This window comes from Cryptomeria japonica, chromosome 6, assembly GCF_030272615.1.
Source record: "Cryptomeria japonica chromosome 6, Sugi_1.0, whole genome shotgun sequence".
NCBI classification, from domain to species: domain Eukaryota; kingdom Viridiplantae; phylum Streptophyta; class Pinopsida; order Cupressales; family Cupressaceae; genus Cryptomeria; species Cryptomeria japonica.
In genome coordinates, this window is record NC_081410.1 from 142,656,846 (window position 1) to 142,670,520 (window position 13,675).

Consider the following 13,675-nt stretch of genomic DNA (forward strand, 5'->3'; position numbering starts at 1 on the left):
CTTTTGTTCCGGTTGTTTCTTTGGTGTGACTTTCTTCTTCGGACCATTGGGCTCTCTCACAGCCTGTTGTTTCTTTCTTGGTGTCCTTGATTTCTTTGGAGATGGAGTAGGTGCCGATGAGGGTTTTCTTTTCTTCTTGTCCACCCTTTTGAATTCAGCAGCCTTACCACTACCAGAATCGGATGAGGTAGCCACAAGAGAAATATGTGCTACCGATTGTTGTTCTGATTTTCTTTCTTGTTCAGCAATACCTCTCATCGGATCAAGTTTCAGCAAGCCCTTCTTAACAACCTCAACAAACTTTGAAGCATCTTTTATTTCTTTTTCTCTTTTCTTCCTCTGCTTCAGCATAGTAACATCACTCTCTATAGTTTCTACAGTGCCAAAGATCTTTTCAGTAGGTTCCCGTGGGGCATCTAGAAGTATCTTGGCATAGGATTCCAAGATATTTAAATCCACTTCATAACCCATCTCTGTTATCCAGATAGTTCTAGGTGTAACTGCCTCCATCCATATTTCATCTCTCTTAACAACAAATCTTATTTGTTTGTCATATTTATCAACAATGCTTTGAGGGATTCTTTCCTTTTGTCTCATTTTAGCTTGAAAGACCTTGAAATACTCTTTTACCAGTTTGTCACTATCTGATCCCATGCCGGTAATGGCCTCCTTTATTTGTTTTCCAATAGAAATATCATAGGCAAAGTCCTTGTGTCCAATACCGGGAATCTCCTTTGAGAAATATAGTATTAAGCATACAATCAAATTCCCAAATATCAAAGTTCCCTTCTTGTCACCTTTGATCTTGTTCAAACTTTCTAACAGTTCATCTTTTAGCCATTCACATATGTCAATTTTAGCATTATTCATAATCATCTCATAGGCACTATGAATGCATAAACTTGAAACATAATTCAACCTATTAGTATGAGCAACTTTATATCCAATGACCATACTTGCATATTTAACATTGTTGTCAGTTATATCACTAAACCTAAGTGATCTGTTGTCAAATGTTGCGCCGGTTAAGTTCATAACCTCTTTGTTTGGAAATTTCTTTTTCTTCACAGGCCTAGTGCCGGTAGAAGGTAAACCTGTAACAGCTCTAATTGCTTCCTTAGTGATCTTGAAAACTGAATCTAACCACAAAAATTCACCATGAGCTCTGCTAAGAACATAACGAATAATCTCATCTGAAAATTTAGGCATGTGAAGGATGTTAATGAACCCTAAATCTTCAACAACCTTGTGTTCCGGTTTAACTACACCTTGTTTGTCAGTAATAACATTCATGAACATATTCTTTAAATCCTCGGACCCTGAATCTTTGATGTTACAATGAATGTATGCCTTAGGGTCTTCAACAAATGCACCAATGGAGTCATCCAACTTAGCTATCTTAGGGATGATTTTAAAGACTAGTCTAGGATGCTTGACATTTTCCACAACAGTAGGGTTTGCAATGAATTCGGGAACGGAGGATGAAGAAGCCATTTCGTAAGATAAATACCTTTTAACTGAAAAACCTTGGATGCCCTGAAAAACCTTGTTGCTTCGCTTCTTGAATGCTGGTGCTCAACTTTCGCGCTCTTCGAATGCTTGAATGCTTTGGTAAGTCGAAATGAGAAATTCAAGTGCTTTATAACCAAAAAGTTAACTTACAATCGCATTAAATGCTTCGCCAATGAAGTGAATACTGAACATGTCTGCCGGTAAAGAAGAATTATAACTTCTTACCACCAACTGAGGGTAAATGCATGATCTTCAATTAGTTGCCTTACACCTAAGGATTATTCCTTAGTTAGATGAAGAATCTCCTACTGGTGCAGGAATGCTTTGTTCTGCCAGTGCAGAGACAGATTCATCATTTCTCTGATCTCTCTTCCTGATCCATTGTTTAGAAAATTCTTGCTTGATTTCATTTACCTTTTCTTTGCCTTTAACATTAGATCCTCTGTTGTTTGTCGGTACATTCTTGCTTCTACAAAATTTGCAATATGCCCAATCTTGTTACATGCATAACAAGTTACATTGTTTCTCTGAATAGCTTTTCCATAACCTTGACCAGTTTGAGTTCTGCATTGATTAGATAAATGTCCAAATCTACCACAAACATAGCATTTTACATTCATTCTGCAATTGTCTGAGTTATGACCATTTTTATTGCATTTGGAACATTGACCGGTGGATGAGTTTGTATTTTGATTATTCCTAAATCTGCACTGATTTGCTCTATGACCAAATTTGTTGCAATTAAAACATTTCCCATTGAATTTATAAGCATTAGGTTGCCTTATTGGTTTGCTGTGATCATGATTGTTTGCAGTCCCAAAACTTTCTCCATGTTCAAATCCAAGTCCAACTGTTTCTCCATCAGGTTTCTAACTTTTCAGCATATCATCAAGCTTGTTTGAACTCTTTTTGAATTTGTCTTTGTATTCATTTGCAGCGACCAACTCACTTTCCAGAGTGCTAACTTGTCTCATAAGTTCCTCTTTGTCATGTTGCATGTGAATCAAATCTGTTTTAAGCATATCATTTTCGTAACTAAGCCTTATAGATTCATCTAATCTTTTATTAAGTCTTCTGGCCAAATTTTCCTCATTCCTCTTTCTATCTTCAATATCCTTACATAGTCTCATGGTTAAATCTTGCATCTCATTCTTCATGTTACTGTTCTCTTGTCTCAGTTTCTCTACAATATCTCTGAGAGTTTCTTTTTCTTCATCATCTTGGTTTTGCAGTTGCACATGTAATCCTTTTCTCTTATTCTTTGCTATAACCAGATTATCTTGAAGTGTTTTGATAAATTCCCGAGCAGTTCTAAGTTCATCTTCCAGTTTGATATTCTTCAATTTTTCTGCATCAAAATCTTCAAGAGCTCCTTCCAACTGTTGTCTCAAACTTTCCATCGGTACCAGTTTCAGAATCTTCCTCAAGCTGTTAGGCTTCTGCAAATAGAGGACCAAGCTCTTATACCAATTGTTAGATACTTGGTTAGTCCCAAAGACACTGAGAGGGGGGAGTGAATCAGTGTCTAACCGGTAGATGAAAGATTTAAATTTATTTGCAACTTTACAATCCAAATTAATATACCGGTAAGCAAATAATAATGCAATAAAGAGAAACAAAAGAATAAGCATCAATGCACACCATAACACAGATGTTTTTGGCAAGGAAACCCAGTAGGGGAAAAACCTCGGTGAGATTTGTGACCCACAATATTTACTCACTGGCCAATATGAATAAATATTACTTAGTACAATAGGGGCATGCACATGCAGGAAGGCCAACTGCCTAGAGCTCACTCCTCAACAACAAAAATGAGTCCCACTGACTACACAATTGGATGGTTAAATCCACTAACAATGTACTGCTTCAAAATAGCATCTGTAATGCTGGATTCAATACCGGTTTACGTTCTGTCTGATACCTCTGCCAAAACCTTGCTTCGCTCTGCTCTGCTCTTATTCGCTCTCAAGATAAATACATCAAAGTGCATAAACAACTATTCGCTATCATAATCTATCACATATTACCGCTTCCTTACATTACATATCATATTCCTACATATGTTCAAATGACCTACAAGATCTCATACATATATGAGTCTTTACAATACATCATGTCGGCCATACAAATATAATATTACATTACAATACATTTCGCATAAACAATATTATTTCCATGTCGGCTTTGGATGCCGGTATGATCTGCTGTCGGTGTAGACGGATGCCGGTGTGAGTAAACCTTGTAGTGACTGTCGATGCCGGTAGGTGAAGCCTATTGCCGGTAGAACCTGTGAACCATGTTACCAGTTGGTTGCCATCAATGACAACATCAACCATTCTCATCTAAGTGTATAATGCCAACAACATTAGTCCCCCCAAAAAAGAAGTCATCTTCTAGACGAATGAACAAAATGGAAGCTGATGAAAGCGAAATTGAAACTAATGTGGAGAGGGATGAGAGGGCATCCTTGGAAGTACATATGAGTGAGAAATGTCGACCCGTCGCTAAAGGCGCTGGGTGGCCGCAAGTTCTCGCTCTCGTGCCATCTTCACCATATGGGCCGTCTCAAGTACTTTGTTGTGCGCTTTCCAAAGCTCCTCGCCCTGTCCACCTTGGCGACCAACTCGGCCTTCTCCTTGCCACTCGCTTCCAAGTCCTGAACATACTTAGCCACGGTCTCCTCCAATCTCCTCCAAGGATGTGACCCGAGAGTGTTCCTAAGTCAACTGTTCCTGGCTCTTTTATATGTGACGAGCCTAAGTTTTTCTGGCATCCTCAGCTTCTCGTATCCCCTGATCTCGCTGTGCTGTCACGGCCTCCATCTTGACTACTGCCTTCCTGCAATGTTTGAGGACCAGGTCTCGGAAGGTCATCTCCAGCCCACTCAGAGAGTCATAAATGTCGTTCTCCTCAGTTACTATCATATTGGCCAACTAGGCACTAATCATCTTAGGGGTTTCCGACTTCGGTCATCCTTTTGCTGTCAAACATTTGAAAAATTCTCCCTTGTAGTCCTCCCTAACAAAGGATAAAAGCCGCTCAACCACTTGAGCCACCCTGGGATCATCTCCAATCTCCACATTCTTCACAATGTGGCCGACATCATTCAAGAATTTCACCATTCCCTCCAACCGAGACTCGCATTGCTGCATGGTGCCGAGTGGGTCTGTTGGGTTGGGCTTCGCCAACTAAAGTACCAGTTCCTCTCCATGAGCAGAGGAAGATTCCTCTCCTCCCATATGTTCTCGAATCGTCCTGTTCGCCTGCAATGCCTCCTCGTGCATTTGTGGATCCTCTGCCTCATCAAAATCTCCTCCGTCAGTGCCCATTCTGCCATCCCTGCCAGGTGAAAGTGGCACTTCCTCCACTCGTATCGGTTTGCTCTTGATGATCGGAACGTGTAGGGCTCAATTGTGTCACTGCTACTTCCAGACCAAATGGTGCCCTAGGTGGCGGTGGAGAGACTTCCACCACATCGATCTCTTGTGATGGCACTTCCTTTGCTCGCTCTTTCCTGTGTAGTGTTGATTGACTACCCTGGCCAATGTCCAAGGACGTAGGAGGATTCTTTGGCATCATTACCTCCATTGCTATGCTGCTCTCTCCAACTCCTACAGCCACTGGCTTGTCTCCAACAATGTCCACTTCGGCTGCTATGCATGCCTCGGTCAGAGCCACTCAGAATGTATCCTCTTCTCCACTCTCCTCATCAGACAAGGACGCCTCCATGACTTCTTGTTCATTGGCCTCACTTTCTGCACTTGTAGATTGTCCCACATCCTGTTGCCGTCGCTTCTTCTGCTGTTCTCCACCAATCGTCATGGTGTTCAAATGTGTCCAGAAAAAGATGGGTGGCTTGTACCCTCTAGTCTTTCCAGTAGCTGCAAGTCACCCCTCTTCTCTGCAGGTACTCCTGTACGAATGACATCCAAAAACATAGCAATGGTGTGGTGCGACATGTAAACAATCTTATGTTGTAGCCCTAAGCATTCTCGAATATGCTTAGAGAGGAAGGATGCCCAATTGAACACCGTGCCATTCCTCAACCCGTTCATTAGGTATTGCATCCACATGGCGATGTCCGTCCCTCTACTGGCTCCTATCAACCTGCTCTTGATGATATACATTATACATCGCCATTCTGCATTCGCCAAAAATAACCGCTTCACCCCATGGCTACTTCCAAATTTCCTAATACTATCCTATTCTTCTTGAGTCAAATCTCCACGGCAGACAAACCGTACCAATTGTTGTTTCTATTCAAGGGTCATCTTCCTTTTGATCATCGGACTACCCTGGTTCGGAATTCCAAATATCCTAGCAAACTCTGCGGCTGAGAAGGAAGTTGTCATATTGTAGCCACCATATCTTACCATCGACCTGTGTGTGTGCTTGTCGTAACCTGCCACCATCCCCTTCAGCATAGGTTCAAATTCTTTTATGTTAAATACGGACATGGCCAGAATCTTATATTGGCGTCATCGGTCTCATCCCACCATGTGCGACAGTCGTTGGCATTCAAACCTTCCCATGTCAGAGATTGTACCGTCACAGGTTCGTCTCTCTGCACTCGTGCCCAGATCTTCTTTCCCTTGCCACTTCCTGGTGTAGCCATATTCCCTACTTGGATTATTTTGCCTTTGTCGTTGGGGTTTCCAAAAGAGATCTTTGGCATATTGAGATCAATTTTTATCAGCTTCATTTATTTGTCCTTGTTCAATTCCCCCGTCGAATGTACACTGTCGCTGTCAAGACCGTTACCCCAACCGTTTCCCGGGTAGACTAGATTCTGCCACGTGTTTTCAATTGCGGAGCTTGTCCTTCCCTGGCCGTACGGACTTCCTCCCCTTTGTCCGTACAAATTCTTATGTGCCAAATTCGGGATTAGTTGAGGGTGCAAATTAGTACCGTACGAACTCCACTCTTGGATGATCTTTGCACGGATTTTCTGCAACGCCGTACGGATGTGCTGGATTTTGTTGTAGAGGTTCTGGCGTCTGGTATGGAAATTTTGCCTGTATGGGTTTGCTTGTTCTATGTACGGGATCCCTTCTCTTTGACCATATAGATGTTTTTCCTCCACACCGTATGATTGCTAGATGGTTGTGAGTTGGTCGTATGGATTTCCTTGTCCACACCAAATTCCGCTGCTTGTGATCCGTGTACGGATTTCTATGATTTTCGTATCGACTGAGCTTCCCTCTCTTAGCAAACAATCTCCTATGGAAGCATACCGCCTCGTTGATGCCCTCGTGCCAAAATTCCTATTGTGTTCGGATCCGTACGATGCCTCTGTGTCAAAATATCTTGTGTATGGATCCGTACAAATCCTTCGTACTTTCCGCAATTTTCTGCACTACCGGGAGTGTACGGTTTTACCATTGCGTACTGTCTATACGAGCTCGTCCAAACCCCAATCGCCACTGTCCAGCTTCCGTACACACTTGTACGACAATTTCAATTTGCTTTGCGTTCGTCGAATCTGCTCTTGCCCAGTCCATACTCCTGCTCCTTGTACGGGTCTGTACAATTGTGCAGTCCCCAAGACTTTTGACCTATTTGATATGCTTGGGTTGGCTGGTGTTTACCCTCTCAGGTGAATAGCTTAAAACATACAGATAAAACACGTAATGCAGAATAATAATGCCATAGATATCAGATAAAATATAAGAGGTTATTCCATTCATAATCATGTGTTCTTGTACAAGTTACCTCTAAGGTATATAAAGGTACCGAGGGGGTGCGAGTGCCAACCGTCGCACCGTAACTACCATCCCTCGGTTGCCAATTAACAAAGACAATTACAACTTAATTAACTAGTTTTATTCGTGTACAATATTGCCGCCAACATCATCCCCCCAAAAAGAAAAGTCGTCTCCAGTCGACTTACGACAAAATGGAGAATACATGGTGACTACAGAACCCAAAATCAAAAGCTAAGGGGGTGCAGAGGGCATCCCTGAGGAAGAAGGCGCCGGTGGTGGTGTAGCGGTGGATGCCATTCGCCCACGGAGTTCGTACACTTGCTCCGTTCTCCGCTTCAGGTCTCGTTCCGCCACCATCTGCCGCCTCATGGCAGTCTTTACCATATAGGCTGCCTCCAACACCTCCTTATCCTTCTTGTCCACGCTCTCCAGTGCACTGACCAATTGAGTCTCCAACTGCGCTCTGGATGCCCTTTCCTCTTCCGGCTGTATCAGCAAGGCAGACTTCTCTGCTACTAAAGTGTCCATTGCTGTCTGAGTCTGTGCCACGGTAGCCTCCAGCTCGCGAAACCTGGCAGTCAGCTCCTCCCGAATTGTCACTACTGCTACGCACAAGGCCTTAACTGTGGATGTCGTCTGTTGTGTCCTCCGAAGCTCAAGATAACCTTCGCGGAAGGCCTGCTCCACCTCTCTCAACAACGACTGCATCTGGGTCTCGCCAACCCCCTCACTGAGGCGCCAAGCCTCCAGCATCGCCAGGTTCTCCGTCTCAGGCCATCCGACACACTCAAAACACCTCGCAAACTCCTCTCTGCATCCAGTGCGGGCAAAGGTCACCAATCTCTCCATCCGCTCAACCATGGCGGCATCCGCCTGGAGTGTGACAGATGACACAAGTCTCTGTGCTCCCAGAGTCATCTCGGCAATGAATTGCTCCAACTCTCTTTTACCCTGGTGTACTCCCACAAGCATCCCCTCCTCTCTGTAAGGACTGGTTACTACATCCGCAGGGGGTGATGCAGCCCTTTGAAGCGCCCTACTACTCGGAGAACTCCCCTCCTCGAGATCAATGATATCCAAGGAATGCATGGCCCTGCCTGGAGATAAAGCGGCCTCCCCCACTGGTGCCATGGGTGCAAGCTGGTAACGGCTCAACCAGGCATTGAGGTCATCATGGAGAGCGCTTGCTTCCATCATTGCTTCTTGCATATAACCTGGCACACTTGGCACATCCTGACTTGGCACATCCGACACTTCATGCACAACCTGCTCCATGGGAGCCCCTGCACTCGCCGAGATACCCAGCCCATCTTGAACGGTCGCCACTCCAGAGTCTATCCCTGCTGTGGGTGGTGTCATAGCTATGGTCACGCGAGGCTGCCCAAAGCTAGGTACTGGCACCGTGGTGACTACGCTGACAGTCCCGAATGACCGCGGCACTGCCAACTGACAAGTCTGCGGTAGGCGTGCTGGTGTAAAGTGAACCTGGTGCGATGCTAAAACGGACCCTTCTGCACCTGTCGATTCCACTACCCCTTCTTTAGGCAACTGGTCACTCCCTCTTTCAAGCAACTGAAAGCTCCCTCCGCTCACCTAGGAGGTGTCTGCAGATTCCTCCCTGCCGCTATCAGCATCTTCCTCTGCGTCAGACTCTTCTGTGTCGGATTTTGTTTCTGACATGGCAGGCTTCTTCCTTTTTGTGTCAAGTCGTGCCTCCGTGCCATGTGCCAAGACGTCCAAGTGCGACCAGTAGAATATGGGCGGCTGGTCCGGTGCAACACGACCTTGTGGCTCCAATGGCTGTGAGCTTGGGGTGATCTGTGTGCGGACTGCATCGAGGAATAACCCAATGGCGTGATGTGGCATGTAAAATTTCTTGTACTGTAGCGTCAAGAACTCATCCATCCTATCCACCAACAGTGATGCCCAATCATACACCACCCCATTGTGCAGCCCATTCATCAACACTATCTGTGCGATAGCTATGTCAAATGCGCGGCTGGAACCTGTGAGGCGACTCTTCACCACGGACAACAGGCATCGCCATACTCCTTTGGCCAAAAATGTTTTCTTTACCCCTCGACTCTTGCCTGCACTTTTGAGGCTGTCTTTTTCTCCCTGGGTGAGGTTATCGCGCAACATCAACTGGAGCAATGCGGTACGGTTTTCTGGAGAGATTTTCTGTGAAGTGTCGATTTTTTTCCCTTTCAACCCCAGTATGCCAAACACCTTGCTGAACTCACTTGCCGTGAAAGAAATGGTTATCCGCTGGTGCTAATAGTCAAATACAAACTGGTGGTTGTGTCTATCATAACTGCCAATCATGGCATGCAAAACCACCTCAAAATCCTTTATGTAGAAAACTGGCATCTGGACGGCCCAGTGTACCTGTGACCTGTCGCCCATGAATCTTGGAAGCTTCTGTCTCTTTGGAGTGTTTTGGTTGTGTGCCATTGCTTTTATCTGGAAGGTGTTATGTGCTGCTTGGGAGGTGTTATGTGCTGCCTGGAAGGTGTTATGTGCCGCTTGGGAGGTACTGTATCCGTATGACTAGATTGGATCGTTTGGCTCCGCATGTGAGCTTTCTACGCGTCCCCCTCTGTCCTCTGCACCTTGGTCACCCTCACTCCTATAGTCCCTCGTTCCTGGGGTTTTTGGCTTCGACCCTCCTATTTTTGATTGCTCCGCAAGAGACAAATTCCCAATTCTACATAGGTTATTGTCAAAGAGTTCAACGACCTCACCTTGCAAGTCCCGTACAACCTCTTCGTCAAGGTCAGATTGCTCCAACGGATTGCTCTCAGACTGAGTTCCACTTTCTTCACTCAACATTGAGTGAGCGGCCTGGTCGGCGAGATCTTCCCCCGCTACGTTCGGTAGTGGTAGGTTGCTCGCAACCTCTACCAACTAGTTCCACATACACGGTTTTTGCGTCTCCCGACTACGGCTTTGACTCACACTCCGACTCTTGCTCTGCCTTTCTGGACTCTTTGGGCCTTCAACAATCTTCCTCAGCCAACGTCTCTGTTCGTTTTGTTCTCTGATACGTAGGGATCTCCCTACCGACCCCTCGCCTACCTCTCCATTGGTATCATTACACTGTCGGTCTTTGTTGAGACGTAGGGGCATTAATTGCCAGAGGTACGATGTCTGCTCGTATCCCTCTCTTCGTCTTCCCTATGGCTCCATTCAATTAAGAAGAGGGAATTGGAGGAACCATCCATAAGATCAAAGAAGACAAAAAGTCAATGGATCAATATCTAATAGCAGAATTAATAAGGGTGAAAATTAGCAGACTTTGATATTTACAAGGGCAAGACTCAGGGCAATCCCAAAAGGGGACATTACAGAATTACACTTACAATCAATTCAGTTTGCCGGAACTTTCAAGAACAACAGCAATAATATTATTAGAGATATGGCAAATCTACAGCAATCAGAATTATAGTTCCTAGCTGGTAAGAGAACCACCTTATCTTCAAACCAATAGGCATTGTAGGACCTGCCTAAACAACAAATCAGCGAAGTCCAAATATTTAAGGGTTGGCAATATTAAGTGGTTTGGTTGTGTCTTTGTGTGTGGTCTCCTTTTAAAAAAATGTCATCTTGAGGATGTGCCAAATTTGACGTTTAAGCATGTGCAAAATAACACAAAGACAAGATAGAACATCAATGAAGATTTACACAAATTACATGCTTTCCCTGTTATTTTTGTTCTGTCTAGAAATATGTGCAACCGGGCTAACTTTCTTTAATTTTCCCTTGGGTTGTGGGTGCCCCATGCGTAAGGCATCTTCTAGGAGCCACAAAAAAAAGCTTTTCTTGTAGCTCTGTTTATGGAATAAAAAGAAAAAAATTTTAGGAGTAGAGTCTTGTTGTGCACAACAGTTAAAGAAAGTGAACACAATAAACAGATTTTCCACTGGGATTGTAGATTGTGCAAATATTGGAGGGGAATTAGAAACCTCTATACAGTTTAAATTTTCTTCTGCCATGCTATTTTGATGATTATTTAAATGTTTGCAACGTACATTTGTGTCTCAGTTCCTATTCCAGTTATTGCATCTTTCAAGAAGGTCAGAAGTCTTGTTACCAACTATGCGTTGGTCACGGCTGCACTGAGAACCTCTTCACAATTGGTAAGTTCTTGTAGTGAGCATTTAGTGATGGCATTCATTATCAAAAGAGATTCAGAAGACAAGTGCATGTCAAGCTTTTCTGTGGTGGATTTATTTGTTATGCCTGGTAATTTTGGAAGGTGATAAGTGAAGATGGGAAGAAAGTCAAGCGAGCATCCCCAATGTCTGATGCAGGAATTGAAGAATTGCAGGTAATTTTCATCTCTTCTTCTGAAGATGAAAATGAAGAGGGAACTATATTTAGTTGTTTCATTTTACATAATGTAGATAACTCTATGCTCTTCCAATTTGCAGTCACGCACAGTTGTTGCAGAAAATTTGCCAGAAAATCATAGTAATGAAAATATTGTGAAAGTTTTTGCTACAGTTGGCACGTATGTATTGAAAGTTTTCTTTTTGTCTCTACACTAGTTTCCAAAGCTTCATGATCTAGAGATTACATGGTGTAATCGCTGTTCTGCATAAACTAATGTTCAATTTTGTGGTTTGGTGTATTCAACAGTGTAAAGATGGTACATATTTGCCACCCTCAGGCAGTTGAGCCTTCAAGTCCACTGGGCACAAGATTTACCAAGACTGATATGCTTGTCAGCAACAAGGTATTGTTGTAATGAACTACATTTTGGGTTTAAAAGGTTAGAGATGTAAATTAAATCTCATCTGGTACGCTAAGTTTAAAATTCTCCATATCAGTACTATATAGGAACCTCTTGAGTCACAGTTTAGTATCTAGGAGAAATAATAACTGTACAAGTTCTGTTTATTTGAATGCATCTGTCTTTGCTCTGACTCATTTTTCGATCTCTAGCTGCATGCCCTTGTGGAATATGAATCAGTTGAACAAGCTGAAAAAGCAGTAAGTTATAGTATACAAACTTTTTCCTTTTGTTTCTGCTTTAGACGGTTAACAAAATTTATATCCCCACTGTTAACTTTTCTCTTTTGAGTTTAGTATCATTGTGGTGATCATACCAGGTTGCAGAACTAAATGATGAAAGGAACTGGAGAAGTGGTCTTCGAGTGCGATTGCTACTCCGGCGAACGGTATTCAAATTTCTTTGATAATGGTTGTAACACCACTTTTCATTCATGCATATTCAATGCTTTGAAAGTAAGCTGCATTCAACTATTAAGGATATATGATCTAGTGTACTGTCTTATGAGCAAATGAGTGCCTTTCAGGGAAAGCCTGTAAATCAGTCTAGAGGGCGAAAAGTGGGATCTGATAACATGGATGGTATTGGTGAAGAGGAGGAGGTATCTACATCAGAAACAGTCAATGACAAACATTTAGAAGACTGTCCACAGCATGCTGATTTTGTGGTGTGTTACTGTCTCTTAATTGTCCTCTGTTGTTTTAGCAGTTGATCTTCTTGTTGCATAGAAAAATACTGGTGTTTATTTAGGCATTTTCTTTCAGGGTGAGGAACAGTACTCCACTGATAAGGAGGGAGGAAAAAAAGGCAGAGGACGAGGACGAGGAAGAGGCCATGGGCGTAGTCAGTATCATAATGGACGTAGCTATACAGTTGGACTACCACAGTCCGCAAATTCTACTATCAGTGAACTACAAGGCAAGCAACCTCCTGGACCAAGAATGCCAGATGGAACACGAGGCTTCACCATGGGTCGGGGCAAGCCACTTTATGTTACTACAGTTTAGGATGTTTGAATAATTGGGCTCTTTGAACTTCAAAGTTCATAAGTTAGGGACTGTAATCTGCAGTTTTTCATTTTCATACTGTTTAGTTCAAGACACACCTTATTGATATCCAATTTTTAAGCAGTAATAATCATATAAAGGTATTGTAATTCCAAAACCTTTAAGTATTTTGTACAATGTTATTAATATGAATATTTTGTACAAATAAAATTGCTTTTGGTATTTCTTTTTGTTGGAAAAAGTCATGGAAAAATGCAAAATGCAAATAATAAGGATATACTATTTTGCTAACTGGTTGACATTCATTTCAGTCTTTAATAAATAGCATTGCTCTAATTTTGATTGACTATTTATTTTGAATGCTATTCAATTTTCAACTTTTTTATGCATCTCATGCATAGTGTTGTGTTTCAACAATATCACAGAATTAACTACATAGTTTTATGTACATCCTTTTTAAGTAGAAGTAACTATGTACATCCTTTTTAAGTAGAAGTTTGCAGTTTGAGTTTTTCAGTATTATATTGCATGTTGTAGCTGCACTCAAATTCTTTAATTGTTTCCATTTTTCATGACCCCATAAAAAAATACTGCCTCTTATCTTTGATTTTTTGCATTATAAGTTTTGGGAGTCTTTTTAATTCAACTGCATGGTT

The 13,675-nt window shown here is 42.7% G+C and overlaps 1 protein-coding gene across 3 annotated transcripts in view; it reads left to right on the top strand.

The window, feature by feature from the left end:
- The window catches only part of LOC131061577 (la-related protein 6C), a 104,659-nt gene extending 91,423 nt beyond the window's left edge, over positions 1–13,236 (top strand). For all 3 annotated transcript variants that reach the window (XM_057995336.2, XM_057995334.2, XM_057995335.2), the window contains 8 exons: positions 11,262–11,356; positions 11,476–11,547; positions 11,651–11,730; positions 11,859–11,955; positions 12,165–12,212; positions 12,332–12,400; positions 12,539–12,679; positions 12,777–13,236. In XM_057995336.2, coding sequence (XP_057851319.2) covers positions 11,262–11,356; positions 11,476–11,547; positions 11,651–11,730; positions 11,859–11,955; positions 12,165–12,212; positions 12,332–12,400; positions 12,539–12,679; positions 12,777–13,019 — 845 coding nt within the window. In that variant the 3' untranslated portion in view covers positions 13,020–13,236. The remainder of the gene's footprint in view (positions 1–11,261; positions 11,357–11,475; positions 11,548–11,650; positions 11,731–11,858; positions 11,956–12,164; positions 12,213–12,331; positions 12,401–12,538; positions 12,680–12,776) is intronic.
- Positions 13,237–13,675: the final 439 nt, after the last annotated feature.